The sequence below is a fragment of the Miniopterus schreibersii genome (assembly GCF_964146895.1).
Source record: "Miniopterus schreibersii genome assembly, chromosome: 9".
Classification (NCBI taxonomy): Eukaryota; Metazoa; Chordata; class Mammalia; order Chiroptera; family Miniopteridae; genus Miniopterus; species Miniopterus schreibersii.
In genome coordinates, this window is record NC_138118.1 from 45,237,350 (window position 1) to 45,262,465 (window position 25,116).

The 25,116-nt window shown below is 37.0% G+C and overlaps 1 protein-coding gene across 2 annotated transcripts in view; it reads left to right on the forward strand.

Moving 5' to 3' along the window:
* ORC5 (origin recognition complex subunit 5) overlaps positions 1-25,116 on the forward strand; it is a 216,152-nt gene that overhangs the window by 121,059 nt on the left and 69,977 nt on the right. Inside the window, exon 14 of one of the 2 annotated variants that reach the window (XM_081147840.1) lies at positions 8,886-9,237. The exons of the other annotated variant lie outside the window; for it this stretch is intronic. Coding sequence (XP_081003966.1) covers positions 8,886-8,898 — 13 coding nt within the window. The 3' untranslated portion in view covers positions 8,899-9,237. Of the gene's footprint in view, positions 1-8,885; positions 9,238-25,116 lie in introns of those variants that run through there. 2 annotated transcript variants of the gene reach the window in all.

Consider the following 25,116-nt stretch of genomic DNA (forward strand, 5'->3'; position numbering starts at 1 on the left):
ATCTTTAAGTAGAATTTTGCCTAAAGCTGCTATTTCATTATGGTTGATCAAATGTGTTGACTTATGACCTACCTGATTGTTAGCAACCACAACACAATGTCACCTTTTCCTTTTCCTTTTGACTTGAGGTCTATTATAATTTCCTCTTTATAAAAAATTTCTTCCCAATTCCTCCTGTGGTATGCCCAGGCCCTCTGATCCCCCTTTGTTTCAGTGACTAAGTGGCCCAGTGAGACACTGACCAGTCAGTCAGAGATGGTACTCTGAAGCAGGACTTAGATGACATTGGTTTTGTTCTATGCTCCTGTCCCTCATCTCTCTTTCCTGAGATGTGTTCTTATTATTTCTTTCCTTCTCTTCCTAAAATGTACTCACAGGGTAGGCTCTAAAACTCAACCACAGCAACACACAAAAATTGGGAGGATTAAAAATGTCTCCTTTCCTTAGATTAACTGCAATTCAATAACCTAGCAAAGTCTTAAACTGAGGATTGAAACTCAAACCATGGAATTTCATATATTTTCTCTTGCAAGAGGGTAAAGTATTTCTGGCCAGCTTAGTTTCCTCACCCATCTCAGCACCCTTCTTAACTTACATCTAGGGTCAGCGTGCTCCCAAGGGGTCGCCTGTTCATATCTGAAGTTGGCACTGGTTGTTGCCTTCTTGGTGACAACTTAATATATATGTGAAATGAAGTGGTAATTTCATTTCCTGTTTCTTGTACAAAATTGCCCAATGCACAAACTCCATCTAACAGGTTTCCACCAATAATTAGCACTCTGTAGGAAACAGACACAGGGGACTGAATAGCTTAGAGGAAAATGCCTCTGTCCCTTGAGTGTTTCCTTGAACAAAATGTTGACACATCCTTTAGGAAGAAAGGCTGAGAGGAGGGAGAGGTAAAGTTTAATGTACAACTTTCCAACTTCAACTGGGGATAAATTGGGTAAGCACTGGGATTCACCAGAATCACATCTTCTGATCATCTTGAGAAAGCAGCTTATAAGTTTAATATGATCGTAGAGATGCTCTTGCCAGGAGAACCAGGCAGTACATGTGTTATCCTTTTTTATTGACAGCTGCAACAGCAGACCTTGAATGCATTTCAGATGATGTGATCATATTCTATCAGACTCTATGGCTCTAGTGTAAACTCTGGGTAGATCACTTACTGACTGACTCTTCTGATAATAAAAATGTCAGCATATGAACATTTCTTTCTTTGGGAGCATAATAGAGAGACAGGCACTGAGGCAGCTCTGTGGTTGTATAAGCCAAAATACCATTATCAATCACCCATAATAACCAGAGCCACTGTGAGTGACTGTCATTTGACCCAGTTACCCACTTCTAGGAATATATCCTAAGAAACCTGAAACACCAATCAGAAAGAAAATACGCACCCTTGTGTCCATAGCAGCATTTTTCACAATAACTAAGATCTGGAAACAGCCAAAGTTCCCATCAGTAGGTGAGTGGATAAAAAAGCTGTGGTACTTTGCACCATGGAATGCTATACAGCTGTAAAAGAGAAAGATCTCTTACCCTTTGAGACAACATGGAGGGACCTATAGAGTATTATGCTAAGCTAAATAAGCCTGTCAGAGAAGGACAAATATCACATGATTTCACTTATATGTGGAATTTAGTGAATAAAATAAACTGACAAACAAAATAGATACAGAGACATGGAAGCATGAAACAGACTGAGGGATCTCAGAGGGAAGGGGGTGGGGTGGGAAAAGATTAACCAAAGAATTTATATGTATATAGGCATAACCCATGGACACAGACAATAGTAGAGTGAAGGCCTGGGGAGGGGGTGGGAATGGGGAGGAGGGGGGTTAATGGGGGTTAAAAGGGAATATCTATAAGACTTTCAACAATTAAGATAAATTTTTTTTTAAAAAAATGTTAGTTTGGATTCAGGTAATAGAAGTATTTAAAGTCAGAGAACTGAATCATAGGTTAGAAGTACCAAATGTCATGAACAGTCCTTGAAAGTTTCCATATGAGATACTGCTTTCTAAAAGAAACTCACATCTTAGAATAGTTATTTAATCAGAATAACATGGAAACTTCCTATGTTGATTTCTTCCAAATAACAATAATGCTTTACATACATATAGTGCAAAGATTAAGAATACAACATTGCTAATTACTAACTGTGTGACCTTGAATAAGTTTTTTAGCCTTTTGTGCCTTGGTTTCCTCATCTGTAAATTGGAATAACAGTAGCACTTACTTCCCAAGAGTCTTGTGAAAATGAGTTTATTAAGACACACTTGAAGTCCTTAAAATGGTGCCTGACCAGAGTAAGGCCTCCACAAATGTTAGCTTTTAGTACTATTTTCTTTTTCTAACTATATTCACTTGTTATTCACTATAAGCTTTGTAGTGTTAAAATATATTGATGTTGTAGTCAGTGACAGAACTAGCTTAAGCAGAGAGACAACTTACTGATTGATGGAACCCAAGGAAGTTGGACACCAAAACTGTGGGAAAGTCTCAGATGTATCTGAGTCAGGACTTGGATGCCCCCAAGACATGTTTTATTTTTCATTCCTGCCTCCTCCTGAGATCAGCTAAATTTGCCTTTCATTGTGGACTAGCTTTCTTGCCATGGATGTAACAACTTCTGATTTCAACTTAGGTTTAATTCTAATCACTTCTGACACTGATAAAGAATTGACTGCTTATTTATCATTCCCAAGTTTGAAATCCTGGAGAGGGATCCTGATTAATAGAGATTTGTAGGGGCCATTAATAAGTGGAAGCCAGGAAGTAGGGTTTTATAAAAACATGACTATCCTATTAGATATACAGGGAGAGTGAGAAGTTGATATATATGCATTATACCAGGAAAAAATTTTTAAATTTTATTGTAGTTATAATTCACATACCATAAACTCACCCATTAAAGTGAAGAATTCAGTGGTTTTTAGTGTATTTGCAAGGTTGTGCAACCATGACTGCTATTTAATTCCATAACATTTTCTCACTCCCCCAAAGAAACTTTTACCCATTAGCAGTCACTCCTCATTCCCCTCTCTCCTAGCCCCTATCAATCACTAATCTACTTTTTATTTCTATGGATTTGCCTATTCTGGACATATCATATAAATGAAATCATACAATATGTAGCCTTTTGTGCCAGGCTGCCTTTTTTTAGCATAATGTTTTCAAGGTTCATCTACATTGTAGCATGGATCAGTACTTTGTTCCTTTTTATAGCTCAGTGATATTCCATTAACTGGATATACCATATTTGTTTTTTCATTCTTCAGTTGATGGACATTTGGATTGATTCCAATTTGGGGCTATTATGAATAATGTTGCTATGAACATTCATATACAAATTTTTGTATTTTCAATTCTCTTGAGTCTATGCCTAGGGGTATAATTACTGGGACATATGCTAACTATGTTTAATATTTTGAGGAACTTCCCAACTGTTTTCCAAAGCAGCCGAACATCTTACATTTCCACCAGGAATATATGGGGTTTCAGTTTCTCTGCATCTTCAACACTTGTAATTGTCCATCTTTTTCATTATAGCCATTCTAACATGTGAAATAGTATCTCTTTGTGGTTTTGTTGTGTATTTCCCTAATGATTAATGAGTTTGACCATATTTTCATGTGCTTATTGGCCATTTGTATATCTTCTTTGGAGAACTCTCCATTTACATTCTTTGCTCATTTTTAAATTGGGTTATTTGTCTTTTTATTGTTGAGTTGTAAGAGTTCTTCACATACTCTGGATACTATGCCTTTATTAGATATATGATTTGCAAATATTTTTCTCCCATTCTGTGGGCTGTCTTTCACTTTCTTGATAGTGTCCTTTGAAGTAAAAAGTTTTTTATTTTAAGAACTTTTAATAGTTTCTTTTGGTGTCATATCTAAGAAACAACTGTCTAGTCTAAAGTCACAAAAATTTACCCCTATGTTTTCTTTTAAAAATTTCATAGTTGCGGCTCTAACATTTAGGCCCATGATCAATTTTGAGTTAATTTTGTTATATGGTATGAAGTAGGGATTGAACTTCATCCTTTTGTATGCGAATGCCCTGATGTCAAAGCACTATTTGTTGAAAAAACAATTCTTTCTTCCTTTGAATGATCTTGGCATCCTTGTCAGAAACCAATTGAACACAAATGCATGGTTTTATTTCTTTGTCTCAATTCTACTCCATTGCTCTATATGCCAATACCACAGTTTTGATTGCTGTAATTTTGTAGTAATATTTGAAGTGGGAAGTGTCATTCTCTACTTTACTCTTATTTTTCAGAATTGTTTTGAAAGCCAGCCCTAGCCAGTTTAGCTCAATGGTTAGAGCGTCAGCCTGTAGGCTGAAAGGTCATGGGTTTGAGTCCAGTCAGGGGCCCATACTTCAGTTGCAGGCTCAGTCTCCAGCTCCACTTGTGGGAGGCAACCAACCAATGTGTCTCTCTCACATCGATATTTCTCTCCCTCTTTCTCTCTCCCTCGCTCCCACTCTCTAAAAGAAATCAATGGAGAAAATATTCTTGGGTGAGGATTAACAACAAAAAATTGTTTTGAAAGCCAGAGGAGATTGTGATAAGGATTGTGTTGAATCAGCAGGTCAATTCAATCTGTAGGAGAGTTGCCATTTTACCAATACAGTGGTTTTCAAACATCTCCGTGAACGAACATTTCCGTTTTAAAAGGCAGCAAACCCGGAAGTAAATGCTTCAGTTTTCGAACACGCCTGGAAGGTGGAACCTGCCACACGACTTCAGCTGAGCGCAAGATCCTGAGGCCTCTCTGTTGGCTGTTGATTCCTGGGTTTTCCAATGCTTCAGAACTCGAACGGTCTTCCTGAACAGATTACATTAAAAAACCAAGGTACTACTGTATTAAATGTTTCAATCCATGAACATGGGTTTCTTTCCCTTTAATTAGCTTTTCTTTAATCTCTGTCAACAATATTTTGTAGTTTATAGTATGCAAGTTGTGCCCCTCCTTAATTAAAATTATTTATTATTATTTAAAAAAATTTTTTTTATTGATTTCAGAAAGAAAGGGAGAGAGAGAGAAACACATTGTGAGATCAATGTGAGAGCGACACATTGTTTGCTAGCCTCTGGCACATGGCCAGACCAGGGTTCAAACCTGCAACCCAGGTATGTGCCCTTACCAGGAATCAAACTGACGAGCGAGCTTTGGTGCATGGGATGATGCTCCACTCAACTGAGTCATACTGGCCAGGGGCTTGGTTAAACTTACTTTTAAATATTTTATCCTTTCTGCTGCTATTGCAAATTGAATTGTTTTATTAATTTCTCTTTTCAGATTATTGATTTCTGATGTATAGAAATACAACTGATTTTTGTATGTTAATCTTGTATTCTGCAACCTTGCTGAACTCATTTATTAGCTCCGATTGTTTTTTGAAATGTGTGTGGATTTCTCATAATTTTCTATATAGAAGATCATGTCATCTGTATGATCTAAAATAGAGACTGTTTTACTTTTACCTTTCCAATCTAGATGACTTATATCTATTTGTTGCCTAGTTTCCATGGTAGGATATATTATTGAGCACATTTTATAGATGGAAAAACTGAGATTCAGGTAAGTCACATAACTTTTTAAGGTTTCCATGTGCTTAGCTTGAGTTTTATTCCTGATTCGATAATGACTTGCTTAATGTCCAGTTATTTCCCTGGACCTCAGTTTACCACCTGTAAACTTTAGGCATTGAACAAAGCAACTCAATAAACATTAGAAATAGTAATAAGTGCTATGAAGGATATAAACAGGGTACTATGACAGGAGAAAATATCAGTGTGTGTTGCAGGGCAGGGCTTAGATAGAGTTGTTAGGCCTCTAACAATTCAGCTATAACCTAAAGTTTGAGAAGAAGACTTGAATTTGAAGTTCCTTCTAGGCAGAAGAAACAGCATTTGTGAAGGCTCAAAGGCAGAAAGGAATTTGACTACCTCTTACCAGACTGAAACTTAGTGAAGGCAAGAGACCTGTTTTGACTCATCAGCAAATCACTAGAGCCTAACACAATGACTGGAACATTGTAAGTGTTCATGAGATAGTTGTTGAATGAATGGATGACCAAATGAATTTATAAATCAGGTAATATGTAAGGTTTCTTTAAGTTCTGACAATTTACCTTTCTTAGTGGTTAGAGCCAAATTCCTGACTTCAAATTTACTGTGCCTAATAAGTTTACTCCAGTTCATTTTGTTCCACTCAACAGTTCATACTCAGGTTGAGGGTTTTGATTTAGCCTCTGTGCATCATCTCTGAGTTCTAGTTACTGCTAGGCCTTATAGGCACTCAAGGACCTACCTTTGTACATTTATGGCACCAATTTTGGCCTTCTATACTTGGAATAGCATTGGTGAGAACTGATAGAGTGGGTAATATGGTGTTTCAGGGTAATGGGACAAAAGGAAGTACTTGGAAAATACCCATGGCCTTGGTGACAAGGTAGAGAAATTCTAGTTCAGTTCTGCCTTTGCTCATAATCCCAATCTCTCATCAATCAGAGTCCTAGCCTGACAATAAATCTCTGCACATCTATTACCAGTCTCAGCAACTGACCCCTGGCTTATGGACATTCACCAAAATCCCACTATGTGTGTAAATGAAGAAATCAGCTTTCCCAGGGTCTTCTTCTTGGGAATACTTCATCTTCGACCCAGGAGCATCTCTTCCCTACCACCCTTAGAGGGATTCTTCTGGCTAAGGCTGTGGCTCTGGTTCCCTGTGTTATAAATGGAGTTGACTGACAACCTGACATGCTACCTCCTTTTTGCTTCATTATAATGCACTCTAATTTTTTCCTTCCTCCTCCTCATTATTTCTAGTTTGGATTTTTCTTCCTCCTCTCGTGGTATGGTGGGTTGGATATGGACTCAGAAGTGCAGAACTGAGTTGATTATGCTCACCAGTTCTTTGTACTCTAGCATCATTAGTCTGTTCAAGGCCATCTTTTGCTTTCTTTTATTTGATAATTTTTCTGCCTTCATCCTTTCTCTTCACTCTCATTCCTCCCTTTCAAACTATTCTTAATTTACTTAGGTATGTGTGCTTAATTGAAAATAAAATCTAAAGATTTTTCACATGTGTTTTTAAAGGCAATAAATAGTATTGTGCACTGTGTTAGTTTGCTAGGGATGCCATCAAAATACCATAGACTGGGTGGCTAAAGAAGCAGAAACAGATTTTTCTCACATCTAGAGGCTAGAAGTTTAAGCTCAGTGTCAGCAGGTTTGGTTTCTTCTGAGACCTCTCTCCTTGGCTTGCAGATGTTTGCCTTCTTGCTGTGGTCCTCACATGGCCTTTCCTCTGTTCATGTACATCCCTGGTTATTTCTTTGTATGTTCTAATCTCCTCTTCTTTTAAGGACACCAGTCAGATTGGATTAAGGTACCATCCTAGTGTCCTTGTTTTAACTTACCTCCTAAAGACTGTATCTCCAAATACCATTACATTTTGAGGTCCTGGAGGTTGAACTTCAACATGTGAAATTGAGGGGGACAGAATTCAGTCCATAACATACTCTATAGCTCATTTTTTTCTCTTTCAACATTCTAAGATGTATCCATGTTACTATATGCAGTCTAGTTTGTGACTTATGGCAAATATTTCTATTATATAGAATATGCCATATTTTACTTATTCATTCCCCAAGAGATGCATCCCCTGGTTTGTCTGAAACCCTTTACTACTATGAATAATGATGTGGGCCTGTGCAAGAAGTTCTCTGGATTATGTAGCAGAAATGGGCTTGCTAGGATGCAGAGTGCACACATATTAAGTATCAATAAGTACCTCCAGATTACTTCAGAATCATCTGCAGCTGTGGTTGAGAATTCCTCTTTCCCAACATCATCATCAGCACTTAGTGCCACTTTCTAATATTTTCCACTCTAATGAGCAAAAAGTTATCTTGTTTTGTTTAGCATATTTCTGACTACTAGAGATGTTGAGAATCTTTCTATGTATTTAGTAGCCAGTTAGGTTTCCACATCTGTGAATTCCTATGTAAATACTTTGTTCATTGTCCTATTTTTCTTTTTCTTTTTTAAAAATATTTCTTTATGGATTTCAGAGAGAGGAAAGGAGAGGGAGAGAGAGAGATAGAAACATCAATAATGAGAGGGTCATTGATCTGTTGCCTCTTGCATGCCCCCGACTGGGGATGGAGCCCACAACCTGGGCATGTGCCCTGACCGGGAATCAAGCCCCAATCGCCTGGATCCTAGGTCGACGCTCAACCGCTGAGCCATGCCCAGCCAGGCTGTCCTATTTTTCTTGATAATATGAGTTCTTTGTATATTCTAGACATTAATCCTTGTTGGTTTCTTGCAAATACCTTTTTCCAGTCTATCACCCCTTCCATGAGAAACTTGATCTATAGTGCCCTTCATAAAGCAAGAATCTTTACTTTTGCTGTAGTATAATTCATCCATTTTCCTAATATGGTTTGGTTTCTTATGTTTAGTTTCTGAAATTCACCCTCCCTCCCACCAATATCACAAAGATATTCTTTCGCATTTTATCTTCTTAGCTTTATATTATTTAGTTGGCTCTATATAGCTCACATTTATGTCTTTAGCCAATTTGGAGCTTGTTTTTCAATACTCATTATTAGATAGTTACTTCTCAGTACTCAGTGTCCTCTTGCCTCTTAGCCGTGTAGCCTCAGATTTTAGAGGCATATTGCTATCCATAATAAAGATTACATTTCACAGACTTTGTAGTTAAGTGAGGCCACATGACTTAGTTCTCAGCAATAAGATATAAACAAAAGTATGTGGGAAGCTGCTGGAAACATTCTTTAAGATGAAAGAGACAAGTTTCTCCTTCTATTCCTTTGATTCTTTCTGCCACCAGCTCAGACTGCTGAAATGACAGCTGGAATATCAGCAACTATACTGAGCCACGGATGGACCTTGCAGATGGGTGCCATATGCTGTGTATGGCAGAGCAGATAGCTAGGAGACTTTGAGGATACTACGAAGTTGCAGGATCAGCCCTGCATTCTACCTCTGGACTTCTGTTACAAGAGAGAGAAATAAGCTTCCACCTTATTTAACCACTGTCACTGTGTTTTGTTTTGGGGTTTTGGTTATATATGTATAGCTAAACCTCATGCTAACTAATATAGCATAAAGTAGAGAGACAGCCTTATTTTTTTCCATGTAGTGAGCCTGTCTTTCCAAACCCACCTACATAATGACTTGTCCTTTTCCTACTAGTTGTGATGTTATCTCTACCATGTATTTAGTTCTTATATAGTCATGAATGTATCTATTGCTAGGATCCCCCCACTGTTTTATTTGTCTGCTCCTGCACCAGAAAATAAATGTATACTTTATCAAGTGTTTTTTCTCCATTTATTAAAATGATTCTTCTCATTTGCCAATGCCTGTGAGGTAACTTTAACTGTTGTAAGCAATTTATTAGTGAATATTACCCCAATACTCAACATAAAAGTCTGCAGATTATTTATTGAGTTTGTTCCATTTCCATCAATTTCTCTGATTTACATAAATGCTTCTTTTCTGATACTTGTTTCCTATCTTCCATTGAATAGATTAAAATTTTCCTGTGGTGTTTGAACATTAAATATCGATTACTATTTTATGATGGTTTATTCTAATTTATTAAATTCTCACTTATGCTTAGTTTTTCTTCATCGCTATGTATAAAAACTATGAAGTAACAAAGAAACAAAGACAAGAGGAACTTTAGCATACTACGATTTTCCTTCTCAACGCCCCCCACCACACACACAACATCCTTCCCCATCTTATAGGTATCAGCTAAGTTTTAGTTTGAATTATTATGAATACACTTTCTCTTATTTGCCTTGGCCAAGGTTTAACTAAACAAAAATAAATCTTCTGATGCTCTTTATTCACCATTTCTTGTCATATATTATCACTTCCTCCTATATTAATGTTGCTTCTCAATGGAGTACCTACTCGAAGAGTTCATTGGAAGAGAGTGTTAGTGTAGTAAACTTTCTGAGACTTGTAATGCCTGACAGTATTTTATTCTATTATTACATTTAAATGACAAATTAGTTGATTACAAAGTTCGAAGTCAAAAGCTATTTTCCTTCAGCACTTGAAAGAGATTTTATATCTGTCTTCTATACAGTTTTGTGGTTGAGAAATCTGGTTTTCTTTTTCTTTGATGTTTCAGATTTTCACTATAATGTGTTTAGCATAGATTTTGTCTTCTGTGCCCTATTCAACAATTTAAATCCTGGAGTTTTGGTTGTTTCTTTAATTCTGAGAGACTCCTGGTCATTACTTCCTTAAATATGTTCTTGTTTTCATTTAATTCTTATCTGCATCTGGGGCTCCACCAGGTAAATGCTGATCTTTTTTTCATTCTTTTGACTTCTCCTTCATTCTCTCCATCTCTTTATTCCTTCCTAATACCTTCTGGAAGGGTTCCTTGACCTGATCTTCCAACCCACTAAGTTGTTCCTTGACTGCAATCTTTCTGCTGTGAAATCCATTTGTGTGCTATTCTCCATTGCAATATGTTTGATTGCCTAGTTTTCATAATTGTTTTCTCCTGCTTCACGTTTCTAATATTTCTACTTATACCTCTAAATGTTATTTATTGATTTATTTTAAATTTTTACCTGTTGCATTAAGTCTGTTTTTTGGGAGGCAAGTTTTTCATTTCTTGTTTAAATTTTATAGTGAAAATGTATTGATCCACTTTCCACACTCCCCACCATGTTCAGTGTCCCTGAAGGTTGACCTGTACCAGTGACATCAACAGGCTCCCGTGTCTTCTGGCTGCCTATTGGGTTCAGTCGCTGGGGAAACCCAGCAGGAGAACGGTGGGAGGGAAGAATGTGAGGTCAGGGGCATTTATTCTCTCAGTTTACTCTCTAGGGTGTTGACTGTGTCCTTGAGTAAAGATCAGACCACCTGTCAAGACAGCTTCCTCCCTGTGATTCTGATGCCTCCTACCACCCCTCTGCCTTTCAGGCCTGTTACTAGCTCTTTAATACTGCTATATGCTGCCCAAAAAACTATAAATAAGTCTTATTACTAAAGTATTGTCAAATTATCAGTTTGAGCTTGCCACCAGTTTCTGCTAGGACTCCGACTAGTATATTCAAATATGCTCGTGATATCTACCTGGAGAGAGGGACAAAAGTTTATTAGGGCTTACATAGTGTTTCTCCAAATGAGTTAGGATATAGGAAGCTCTATACCAAGTGATTTGGCGGGGAGTGCTCCATGGTGGAGAGGCCCTTGTGTTGAAATCCAAAATTAAGCCACCTCTGCACCATCTTCTCCGCCCTGGGAGTTCAGTCCCTCATCGCAGGAACTGCTTTTATCCAAGGATCTTGCAGTTGTTCAAACTGTGGTGGTGGTTTGAAGAGGAGCAGGTTGCTGAGGTGCTTGCCAGCTCATCTGCACTTATGCTGTTTACTTTTTACCTTTGTATCTTCTGCTGCTTCCAGGATATTATCTTATTGTCACTGTGGTAACAGCAGAGAAGGCAATGATCTGCTCAGGGCAATCTGGGGAGAGAAAAGAGCTCCACTAGAAAATGCCTTGCCAGTTTACCCCCTTTGGGGGCTATAGAGGATGCCTCATCATCTACCCACCCCAGCCACAACTACCTTTTATTTCTCAAAGAGTTTCTCATTTTTGTTTTATTTATTTTTCAAGTTGTGGAGCCAGCTCTGAGCTCTTCTTTAGCTTCCTTTGGGTTCAGTTTGGGGAAGGGAATTCCTTGTACCTATAATTGAATGTGGTTGCTCAGATACTTGTTTTGTTAGTATTGATGTTCTGATTGACTAGGGCAATAATTGCTTGCCCAGGGAAGCCTCTCAACTGCTACTGGCTCATGAGCTGATAATAGACAAGGTCAACCTTCAGAGGTCCTCCAATCTATCCCCCTAGGAAAATATGCACCCAACACTGTCACTGAGGGACAAATAGGAAAAGTCTGCCCAAGTGCGGGAAGCTCTGGCTCTACCTTCTATGGTTATTGTACTTACCACTATCTCAAATGTTAGTGGATGGCCTGATGTACCATCCAGGTCCCTCTTGAGGAATAAAGAACTTATTACCCCAGCTGTTGGGAGTGCTTCCAGCAGACAGTTTTCAGATGTCAGCTTTTTGGGGGGATTGCTTAAGCTGAAGAGATAAGAAGAGATTTGATAATGATGATCTTGATGACAGTGAAGCTGCTGCTGCTAAATATAAGGGAGGAATCAAAGAACTGTAAAAATTCCCACCTTTGAGAAGCTCACACTTTGTCAGGAATATGATTCATAAGTAAAAAGTATAATTTTAAATACAAGACAATATATGATAAACCACAATAATTTGGGAATTTGGAAGTATATACTTGATGTCCTTTAGTCAACACTACTCTTGGAAGATTCTGTATGTAGGAGGGACTTGTTTGTAAAGGGTCTTGGCTGGATGAAATTAACGAATGTATGTTGCAAATAAGGTTGGTTTAGAGATTTCTTAACTCCGTCAGATATGTCTGTCTTATTTCAAATAAGATTGATATATATTTGGGAGAATTCATTCCTGTAATGATCATGGGAGTGGTCAAAGAAAGCCAAATTTCACCACAAAAAAGTACCTACTCATCCTCTAAATAACCCTGTTGGATAGGTACTATTGTTATTCTCATCTTCCAGATAAGGAAGTGAGGCACAGGGTGGGTTAGTGACTTGCCCAAGTTTACACAGCTAGCAGGTGGTTGTTTCGGGACCCATATTCAATGAAGTTTGAGCCAAAGCTTATGTTTTCCTACCATTTTCCAAGGCAGGTACTGCTTTCCTCTGAGACACCAAAAGATGAGAATTGGCTTGAATCTGTTTATGAAGTGATAGCTATGGATAAGCTACTATACCTCTGGGAAGAAGAGCTTGTTTATCATTTTTCATCTTTTCTGCAAAAGCAATTTTTGCAGCAGCTCGAGTTATATCACAAGTAAATGAAACAGGTGCTCATTAGACTTCCAGGCTGGTATAACTCTCACTTTGCAATTACTGTAAGAGGTGGAGAAGATGAACAACCCTAATGTTCACTATGGAAACCTGAACATCATTTCTGTTCATGTGGAGTTCATTAACCCAAGTTTCTTTAGAGTGAGTTTTATGAAACAAGCAAAGGTTTCTGTTGTGGAAGGGCAAAGGAGAGGAAGATGGTGCATCTTAAAAAAACAAGAACCATTCTAGTCAGTTTGGTTCAGTGGTTAGAGCATCATTCCTCAGACTGAAGGGTCCCAGGTTTCATTCCAGCCAAGGGTGCATACCTCAGTTGCAGGCTCAGTCCCTGGCCCTGGTTGGTTCTCGAGCGAGAGGCCACCAATCGATGTGTCTCTCGCATCAATGTTTCTCTCTCTCTCTCCCTCTCTTCCCCTCTCTTTAAAAAAGCAATGGGAAAAATATCCTCAGGTGAAGATTAAAACAACAAACAAAAAAAACACAAAAAAAAACCCCAAGTAATTGAAAAAGATCCCCTGCTCTTTCCTTTTATGACAATCTCTGAAACACATATGCACAGGCTGCCTTAGTGTTTTTAATGAAAGCTAATAAGAAATGTATTTTGGACATGAAACAATACCTTACCTGAAGCTGAACTATCTTGAGTTCAGGGTTTGTAGCTTTAATGAGCAGGGAATGTGTGGTATTATAAGATGCCTGAACAGAACCCATTCAGTTTGCACAGAGACAAATGGGCTTTTTTACAAACATGTGGAGAGCAACCGATTAATCCAAGAGATTCCTGAAGTCACTAGTTTGTTTTAAGGACTCTTCTTTGGTAAAGTGTCTGCTGCCATTCACCTGTGGGTAAACATGGGATCAAAGTTCAGATTCTCTCAGGATTAATCATTTTCTTCTTTATCTACATGAAAGTTCTTTGATATGGCAAAACTTCCTTTTTCAGTTGAACTTACCGTATGTTTAAGTTTCAATCAATAACAGTAAATATTGATTTGAAAGGTCATTGTTTACTTGAAGGAAAAGGGTTATCGTTAGAAAAATTCCAATTTGCCATTTTTAAAGTCTACTTCTTTCTACAAAATAGGCTTATTTTAAAATCTTAATAATCTGAGAATTTGGTCAAAATTTCCTCACTGTTTCACTTTCTTATTTCAAAATATTTGGGGGAATTTTTCTAATTCTGCATGGATTTTGCAGCATAGTTATTATAAGCAGAGAGTTTAGAGTCACAAACATGAGCTGATTTGTAGTTCCACACCTTGTCATTGCTTAAAATTGTGTAAGATATCTCTATAAAAGGAGATAATGACAAGATCTACATTTTATGGTGGTTTTTACTTTCAAAACATATACTTAATATAAAGAATTTAGTTCAGTCGCAGTGATGACCTTCATCTATCACCCTTGACTGATGGAAAAAAAAAAAAGAATTTAGTTCAGTGCCTGGCACATACATGCTCAATAAATATTAGCTATTAATGCTATTAAATTATTTTAAAACATATATATGCAAATTATGGTGTGTGTGTTTGCATAATCTAAATACTGCTACAAATTACAGAATCTGGATGTAATTGGGCTCAGCAATTTTCTTAAAAGATCAATAAATCATAGAAGTCCTTGAACAAAGATGTGATTTGTATGGAGATATCCAACATGATATTTAAAAGTTAGATGTGCACGTCAAGCCAGCTTGACTCAGTGTTCTTTAAAATGGTGAATATATTTTCACTTTAGAATTCAAATTTATAAGCTCACAATGCCCAGGATAGTTAAAATAATATGTTTATAAATACATACTAAGCGAAATGATGATATATGCTAATTGAATATGTACACTGTGTATCTGTATGTGTGTGTATTACTGTGGCCATAAATAAATGTTTCAAATAGGGAACCACAGACCTGTCTCTAGTGGCAATGGCCTCTTTTTCTTCATAGACAACTGGGGAACTGTAAAAGAACCACACTTAAATATTTTTTCAAAATGCAGATGCCTGGGCCTCATCTTTGACTTAGTGAATCAAAATTTCCAGAAATAGGATTCAAATATTTGCACTTTTAATACTGCAGTACTGTAATAAACAACTAGAAAAGTGTGAAATATATAAAAGTATGATTTTTAGGCATAGGATAACAGACCGTGCAAGATTGTGAACCACAGAAGGAGGCAAACAAGTGAGATGAGCCCTTCAATTGCTCCAGTGTCCTGCCTGAAGGCTGTTTTCAGTCCTCAGCTCAGGAAGGAGGAACCCAAACAGAACCTGAGGGTCTCAATGAGGGGTTCTGGGAGGCTAAAGTAGCTAGGGTTTGTGGAGCAGAGTGTCAGAGAGGAGGAAGTGGTACAGAGAAAGCTCTGGAGATTAGCAGGGGGTTCCCTGAATCTGGCTGAGTAGCAACCTGTATATGCATATGTGAGTTGAAACTCCATGAGCCTGGGGAAAGACCAACCCTCCAGTCTCTACTTCCTCCCACACCCCCACTCCCCTACTCAATAATCACTCAAGATTATTTTTGCCTATTTTCAAACATTTTATAGATGGAGTCATATAATATATATATTTGGAGGGGTTGACTTATTCTTTGCAACATTATGTTTGTGAGGTTGATTCATGTTGTATGACAGTAGCAGATTCATTGTCTTTGCTACATGTTCTTTTATTATACACAGTATTTATTATTTGGCAATTAATGGAACTTTGGTTTTTATAGTTTTCTGTTTTCAGCTATTACAAATAATGGTGCTATGAATAGATAGATAGATAGATAGATAGATAGATAGATAGATAGATAGATAGATAGATAGATAGATATAGATAGATAGATATAGATAGATAGATATAGATAGATAGATATAGATGATGATAGATGATAGATAGATAGATAGATAGATAGATAGATAGATAGATAGATGATAGATAGATAGATGATAGATAGATAGATAGATAGATAGATAGAGATAGATAGATGATAGATAGATGATAGATAGATAGATATAGATAGATAGATAGATAGATAGATAGATAGATGATAGATGATATAGAGATAGATAGATAGATAGATAGATAGATAGATAGATAGATAGATAGATAGATGATAGATAGATAGATGATAGATAGATGATGATAGATGATAGATAGATAGATAGATAGATAGATAGATAGATAGATAGATGATAGATAGATAGATAGATAGATGATAGATAGATATAGATAGATAGATAGATAGATAGATAGATAGATAGATAGATAGATAGATAGATAGATAGATAGATAGATGATAGATCCAATTGGCAAGAACATTTGTTGCAAGACCATTTTCCCTTTTCTCTGACATGCCACCTTTCACATATGTCAAGTGTCCATGTGTGGGTGGATCTTTTGCTAGATTCTATTCTGTTTCATCTCTATTAGTCTTTTCTTGTGCCAAGATTACAGTCTCAATTGTAGTAGTTTTATAAGAAATCTTGACATTTAGTAGTGTGGCTTCTCCAACTCTGTTCTTTTTCTTCACAATTAGTTCAGCTATTATTAGCCCTTTCTATTCCTATATAAATTTTAGAATCAGTTGATCAATTTCTACCTTTTGGTATCAATTGTAGTAAGTGTGTTCCGGACATTTTTCCATTTTACTTAACTTCTAATCTCTTACCATAATCCTAATATCCTCATATTATATTTCCTAATCTCAAAAGGATTCATGGTAATATTCCTTTTACATTTGTATTATTGGTTATTTCTGCCTTCTCCCTTTTTCTCATTGATCAGTTGTTTCAAATTGTTATAGATTTTCATAGTTTTCCCAAAGAATAAGTTTTTTGGCTTTTTCAATTGTCTTATGTTTTTCTTTTTAAATAATTTCTGCCTTTGTAGTTATAAACTCCCTGCTTCTACTTTGAGTTTTGTTTAGTTTTATTTTTGTAACTTCTTGAGATAGATACTTAAATCACTAATTTTAAGCCCCTTTGCTTTTCTAAATATATATTTGAGTTCTATATATTTCCCTCTAAGCACTGCTTTAGTTTCATCACACAAATTTTATCATATCTGATTTTCATTATTATTTAGTTCAAGTATTTTCTGATTTATTATTTCTTTTGGGTTACATGGGTTATTTAAAATTGTATTAAGTTCTAAACATATGGGAACTTTCTAGTTGTTTTTAGTGGTGGTATTGCTATTGACATCTAACTTATTTCCACTGTGGTCAAAGAATATGCTTTCTAATTTTAACCTTATGAAATTTGTGACAGTAGCTGATGAGCAAGCATATATTCAATTTTGATAAATGATTCTATACTTGTTGGGTGTATTGTTCTACATATGGCCGTTAGGTAAAGTTCTCAATATCAGTTATTATTAATATTAAGACTTACCAGCTAGAGTATCCATTTCATTCTTCCTTTTTATTTCTCTGCTGAAGTTCTTTATTTTGTTGTTTTAGTTCTTAGAAGATGTTATCTTGAACTTCATGTCTGGTAACTGTATCAGACAGAGTAATAAACATCTACCATATGCTTTCTTATCTTGGTTTTTAGATAAGTTCCATCTTCTTAAATACCCAGGCATTTTTGGTAGGGTACCAGACACTGTACATAAAAAATGGAGAGGAAATTGAAGCTCTGGATAATGTTATCTTTCTTCAGAGAGATTTTTCTTTTACTTCTGGAAGTTGACCTTGAGTGAGGGCCTCCATGTCACCTTACAATCAGAAATTAAAATGACTTGAAGTATAATGTTAGTACCTGGCAGAGTTGGCCTATTTTCAGTTTACTCCTACTCTAAGTGCATATCCCTTTGGGGTCCCAACTCACCTTTAGAAGTAGATTTCTTTTCTTTGGCAACTCTTGAACTTCAGTTTTTGCCTCCTAGACCTGTGTCTGATAAAAGTTCAGTTCAGCTTCTTACCTACTGTTTGTAAGAATGCCATTTCCTTTGTAAGGATGGTGGCACCAAATGCCAGACTCACCTTTGGGCTTCTTCTGTGTGTGACTGCCAGCTTTTCTAGTTCTCAGTAGGGAATTTGGTCCAAATAACTAATTATTGATGGCTAAAAAATAGAACTCTTAGACCAGAGAATTTTAATCTAACAGAGTAATCTCATCTCATCTTATGTGTTAATTAGTTCATTAAACACAGACCTCTGTCTGGAACACTCCTGGAAGATTTGTGAGCTAAAAAATGATTGCTGTTTTCTGTCACTAAGTTTTAAAATGGCTTGTTATATTGCTGTAGATAACTGATGCAGATTTTGGTACTTGTGCCTGATTTGGGTACTGCTGCCATAAGTAAAACCCAAAACATGTGATTGACCTTGGCACCACATGGTTGGTGGCAGCTGGAAGGGACACAAGGAAAATGTTAGTGAATACCCAAAGGGCCTTGAGAAAAGTGTTTGTAGAAATATAAAAGACCAAAAGGAAGCTGTCAGTAGAACCTAAAGCAGGGGTAGGGAAGGGAACATCTGGCCCGTGGGCCATAATCATTTGGTCTGGCCCTGCCAAGGCAACCAAAGTTCCAGCCATCACATTAGGGGTGACTTAATTAAATATTTGACCAAATATAGCCAGCTAATTTTTAAGTTGATAATTTTGTATGGCCTGTGAATTATGTTATAAATATCCAAATGGCCCTTGGAAAGAAAAAGATTCCCCACACCTGACCTAAAGGAAAGAGAGGAAAATATGATTGAAAGCTGGAGAAATAGGGGCTCTTGTTATGGAGTAATAGAATATGAAAAATAGAAAATATGGTAATAAATTTGATGATCTAGCTAAGGAAGTTTCCAGGAAGAGCGCTGATGGTTCTTCTTGAATGTTTTAGCTACCTATAATAAAATGAGAGAAGAGAGATGAACCAAAAAGGAACTGTAGCAGGAAGAATTTTAAGATGGCCCTATGATCTCCACCTCCTGGTACTGTACCCATGACTAAGTTACATTATTTGGCAGAAAGAATTTCACAGATGTAATTGGAGTCCCTATCAGCTAACTTTGAGCTAACCAAAATAAGATTATCCTAGGTGGGCTTGACTAATCAGGTAAGCCCTTAAAAGGGAAGTCCCTTTATGTGAAGAGATTTGAAGTGTGAGAGGGTCATGGAAAGGCCATATAATAACAATCTGATAGTGTCCTCTAAGAGCTGGAAGCAGCAAGAAACAGGGACTCAGTGATACAGTCCAAGGAAATGAATTCTGCCATCAACCAAGGGAGCTTGGAAACAGATCTTCTCCAGTCAATCCTGAAGATGAGAAGAGTTGGCTGACACTTTGATTTCATTCTGCAAGGACCTGAGCAGAGGATTCAGCTAAAATATGCTGGACTCCTGATCCACAGAAATGGAGATGATATATTTGTGTTGTTTTAGCTACTAAGTTTATGATAATTTGTTACACAGAAATAAAAAACTAATATAGCAATTATTCAATTTTCAAGCAAAATTTGAAGAAATATAGAGAAGCCAGGACTTTTTAGATTTGAAAATAAAAGTATGTTTTTTCTTAACCTCTTAAAAAGTCAAACTTCTATTCTCAAATTAATGGCTTCCAAGCTAAAAGTGAAAAATTAGCTTCTTTGGTTAACACATATTTGAGGCAGTATAGTGTGTGTAGTGGTTAACTTGCTTGGGTTGAATTCTGGCCCTACCTTTTACTAGCTGTGTAACCTTGGATAAGTTATTTAAATACTCTGCCTTAGTTTCTAAATCTCTAAAATAAGCTTATTTACCTCATTAGGTTCTTGTTCTGAATAAATGAATCAATACAATACAAATAAAACAGGACTTTTGACATAACAAATACTGAGTAAATAAATAATTAGTAATTACTACTAGAACTAGCTTTGTCTCTTTTTTTTTTTTTTTTAACTTTGTTTTATTTCTTTTATAGGGCATTAAAGGCCAAGCCTAGTTTTAGGAGAGTAGGAAATACAGAGGAGGGAACAAATAAAAGGGAGGATTGGTAAAGAGTGTCAGATACACAATTGAATTATTACAGCCTGTTACTTTTGTGATGCTATTTGGGAGAAAAATAATTTTATGTTCTCAGCATGAACAAAAAAAAAAAGGAAGGAAGGAAGGAAGGAAGGAAGGAAGGAAGGAAGGAAGGAAGGAAGGAAGGAAGGAAGGAAGGAGAAAGAAAGAAAGAAGAAGAAAGAAAGAAAGAAAGAAAGAAAGAAAGAAAGAAAGAAAGAAAGAAAGAAAGAAAGAAAGAAAGAAAGAAAGAAAGAAGAAAGGAAGGAAGGAAGGAAGGAAGGAAGGAAGGAAGGAAGGAAGGAAGGAAGGAAGGAAGGAAGGAAGGAAGAAAGAAAGAAAGAAAGGTTTCCAGGCAAAGATCAGATCTAGAATGGGCTTGTAAGATTCTTTTTTAAAACCTCAGAATGATTTAAGATGCCACCTCATAGCTTCTGTTAAACAAACAAAAGTCGTTCTAAAGATTTTAAGGTGTGCCTCCCAGCCTGTCTGTTAAACAAGGGGGCCTCTTAGAATGTTAAGGGCTGGTCACATAGCAGCTTCATAAGGACTTCAAGACAGAAGAAAGTTTATGTCAAAGAGATTTGAGATTGTGGCTTTCTTAAAAGGATTAAAGCGTAGTGTGATGCATGGAGAACCCCAGAATATTTAAGAGAGTTGTGCTGGTAGAAGCACTGTCAGCCTGAACTGAGAATCAAGGTGAAGGAGCAGTACTGGGCATTCATCAAGAAAAGAACATGTGCCTGACTGTTCTCCAGAATTACTACAGACCAGTGAGCTACATGCCTCCCCTTGGGTTTCCCCCCTTTTCTAGCTTCAACATTTGAATCAGCTCCCTGACTTCCAGTTTTCTTTCTCCTCCGTGATGGTCAATAGCAAAACAAAGCCAAAGCACTTTCTTTCTTGCATTGAAACCCATGGTCTCTGAGGGATCTATGCTGCTGTTGAGAGGAAAAAACTATTGACACAAACTGTTAGGGGCAGAGATGTTGATGACGCTCTGTTGACTGTGATTGTTAGCTATAGTTATAAGAAATATTAATCATGTTCTTTTAACTGTGATTATTCTGTTCTAATTAGAAAAAGTACTTTCTAACCTGGCTGGGAGTTGTATGCCCCGGGACATGGGAATTACCCTTGGAATTCGGTCCATTCTCCTTTTCTGAGAACTGCCTGTCATCATGGAAAGATTAACAACCTTGTTCCCAAAACAATGGAATCCGGGAGGCACCCGACCTTTGCAACCCTCAGGCTACATTGCCCATAATCTGGTCCCTGAGGCACCTGCCCTTTGCAAGCCTTTTGCAATCCCAGCCCACCTTTTCTACCCCCCCATGCCTATAATTCCTACTTTTCCATGTAATTCTAAACTTTCTTCCTACCCAATATAAGCAGCTGGCTTATGGGGGGGGGGGGGGGCGGTTTGCAGAGCAGATTTTCATGGATGACCCTTACTGCTCTCCCATATTGTTGGAAATATTGGAATAAATGCCCATTTATGATTCAACCTTGTCTCTGCTTAATTGGCTTAAGTGGTGACAGGCAGCCCTGAACCATTGCAGTCCTGCTTCAAAGCTATGGTACTTTAGATTAGTTTGCTGACTCAGGTGCCCTTGGGCTGCCACAGACTTCTCCAAACCAAAGGAGAACAAGTTTGTGGGGGAGGGGGCCAACAGGCTGGCTCCTTCATTTTTACCTTCAGAATTCCCCATCCTTCTCATCAAATGCATATATGTAACCATGAATATGTGCGAAAGTGTGTGAGAGAGAATGTGTGTGTGTGTGTGAGTGTGTGTGTGTTGGGTGTTTTTCCAAGAGGATCTTGAAGCAAATCTCCTCTAACCTTTTCTCCTAAAACTGACATATGTCCTTTTTTTTCAATGGAAGAACTTCTTTTGCCCCTTTGTAACCAAATCCATTTCTTTTAAGAAAATCCATTTTCCTAAAAGAAAAACAAAAACAAAACTCTTTTATTAAACACAGGGTATATATGAAAAGGCGTGCTCATGTCAGACCATGCATAAGACCTGTTTTACTAATTATTCCCTCAGCATGACATCTCCATGGGCCAGGCACTTAGTAACCACCCTCAGACATCCCACATGTGGCCACCGAAGTCCCAGGATGTCCTTATCAGTTGCAGGCCCAGCCTCTGCACAGAAACAGAATAGAAGCAAGAAAAATCTGTCACTTGGCACATGTCTCTCAGAGACACCTCATAAAGGAAAATGTGAGCTGACAGTTACATAATCCTCCCTCCTAACATCCCACCCAAAAGCACATCCGTTCTTGAAATGAACTCGCCCAAGAAGAGTTGTCTGAAATGTGCTGCATGTGTTTTTTCCTTTCCTGAGGGAAAACCTGTTTAACTTTGGGTTTCACCACTCATAAATTATCACGTTATTTCTCACTTGTGGCATAAATATCAGTCTAGTCGGTATATGCACCCACACATCAGCTGAGACAGAAGAGAGCTAAATTTACAAAACATTAAATCAATAAGCATGTGCAAATGGGCAAACAGCATGAGATCCTTAATTTAATAAGACCACAGCACTATGTTAATCATCTGTTTTGCAACTTCTGAAGTTTTTTCCATTCCAATTTTATCATATTGCTAGAAGCCTAGATGAGTGAAGTTCCTATCTATCAGAAGAGAACAATGTACCTCAAAATAGGAAATGGGAAATATTCCCACGTTGATGAAGCCACGGTAATATCTGAAGTGCTGCAACCATTGCAAGATTCTGTATTTATTAAGGAAGAAATAAAATGCAGCATATTTTCCTTATTTCAACTAATGACAGGGCTCCCAGATGTCTCAGGAAAATATCAGTCTTCCAGATGGGAAGTAGAGGAAACTGTAGGAATAAATTAATAAAAAATAGCATTTCTTCTCCCTCTTCTGTTCTAGGGCTCCCTCAAGATGTGTCTCCAAACTCACAAGAACAAATTGACAATCCCTTCATGTTGAAAAATATTCTGCTGTAGAGAAGTACCCGCCCCCTCCATGGGCTATCCTTTTACGTCACTTAACAAATGTCATAACAGGCTAGTCTGGAGTATTTGCACCGCATGATTTACAAATGCCCAGAACTTTCCCCAAGGACAATGTACTGGAGCAGACCATTAGCAGATGAGAGATTTTATCTGGTGGAAGATATTAATAACTACTACAAATCTGTGGGAGCTATAGTCCTAAACAGTTCTGTATAAATAGTGAAGGACAATTATGTGGAGAGAGCTGAGCTGCCAGCAAAACCCAGAGTGACTCTGGGCTTGGAGTTGGCAAGAATTTGGGAGTGACCAGGAAATGAAAAACATGGCATTAATTCGAAGTCTGTGTAAATACATAAAACTGCCTGAGAGAAGCTGCTGGGTGGACTCTGGTCTCTCTACTTATACATCTGACCAGCATATAGACCAACTTCAGCCACTTATTCTAAAACTAATCCTTAGTATGGTGCCTTCCACCCTCTCTCCACCACCGTTATCACACATAAACATGGCTTCTAGGTAGCTTTTCTACTCAGGGGTGAGAAGGGGCAAGAAAATATGCTAACATGTGTAATGGGAATAAATCCATGTTTGCTACCTAGAAAGAATAATTTAGTCTATGTTTACATGTGAAAGGACAATAAATCGTATGAAGAAAACCAGAATTGTAAAATAGAAAGTCCAAGATAAAGACAATATCTGATCCCCAATAAATATGAGGTAATTTAGGAAAGAGAAAACAATAGAAAAAGGCAAAACTAAAAAAAAAATTTTCAAAGAGATTCAAGATATATTTTAAGTATGTATGTTTTTAAAATTCATGAAATATCTCTGAATGATTCATAAGAAATTAATAATGAGGTTGTCTCTAAAGCTGGGAACTGGGTGAGAAAGAGCTTACTTATTACTATATATTTTACCTATTGAGTTTTGTCCCAGGAGCATGCATTACTATTGAAATTAATAGATTAATAAAATGTATTATATCTATAACTTAACAAATTACTATCAAAAAGGAAAGACCAGAGAAAAAGAAGGAGCTTTGGAAAGTAAAAACATTATTTTTGAGGATCCTCCATACTGCTTTTCACAGTGGCTGCACCAATCTGCATTCCCACCAACAATGTGCGAGGGTTCTCTTTTCTCCACATCATCACCAGCACTTATTTGCTGGTTTGTTGATGGTAGTCATTCTGACAGGTGGGAGGTGATATCTCATTGTGGTTTTAATTTATGTTTCTCTGATGATTAGTGATGTTGAGCATATTTTCATGTCTATTGGCCATCTGTATGTCCTCTTTTGAAAGTGAAAACATTACTGATGAAATAATAGAAGAGTTGGGATAACAGCAAATATACAGAGACAGCAAATCTCACTAGTATGAGCTTCATAAAAAGAAAAAGAAGGGAAAAAAAAGATATTATGAAATAATAGAAGAAAATTCTTAGAGCCAAAGAAACATGATTCTTTAGATTGAAATTGCCTTTTTCATAATTCTTCACTTCTACTGTTTTAAAAGATAACTGCATAAAACTATAATTATAAAACTATGTTGATGGACTTACAACATGTGAGGGTGTAATTTGTATGACAATAATAGTTCAAGAAGGGAAGCAGGAAGGGATATATGTTGGGGGAAAGTTTTTATATAATATTGAAATTAAGTTAGTATTACTCTGAAATAGGTTATTTTAAATTAAGATTGAATTTACTCACCAAATTCTGAGAAGGATGAATGAAAAAACCCACAAGTAGAAATATCATTGTAAAATTTCAGAATTCTAAGGATACAGAAAAGATCTTAAATACTTCCATAGAAGAAAAGGAAGTCACCATATAAAGGAGTAAGAATCAGACTGGCATGAAGCAACGCCTTCAAAATTCTGAGGAAAATAATTTTCAAGCCAAAATTTTACACCCGATCAAATTATCAATCAATAGTGGCGGTAATATAAGGACAATTTGGATATACAAAGTCTCAGAAAATTTACATGTAAAATATTCCTTCTAAAGAATATTCTTCTGACAAAATAAGATTTAAAGGAACACAACAGTAGTGGTAAATGCAAGAAATGTGGCACTAACTCGGATACACACTAAAAAGAAATTCCAGGAGAAGAATTCTGCAGCAGGCCTGGAAAGCAACTGG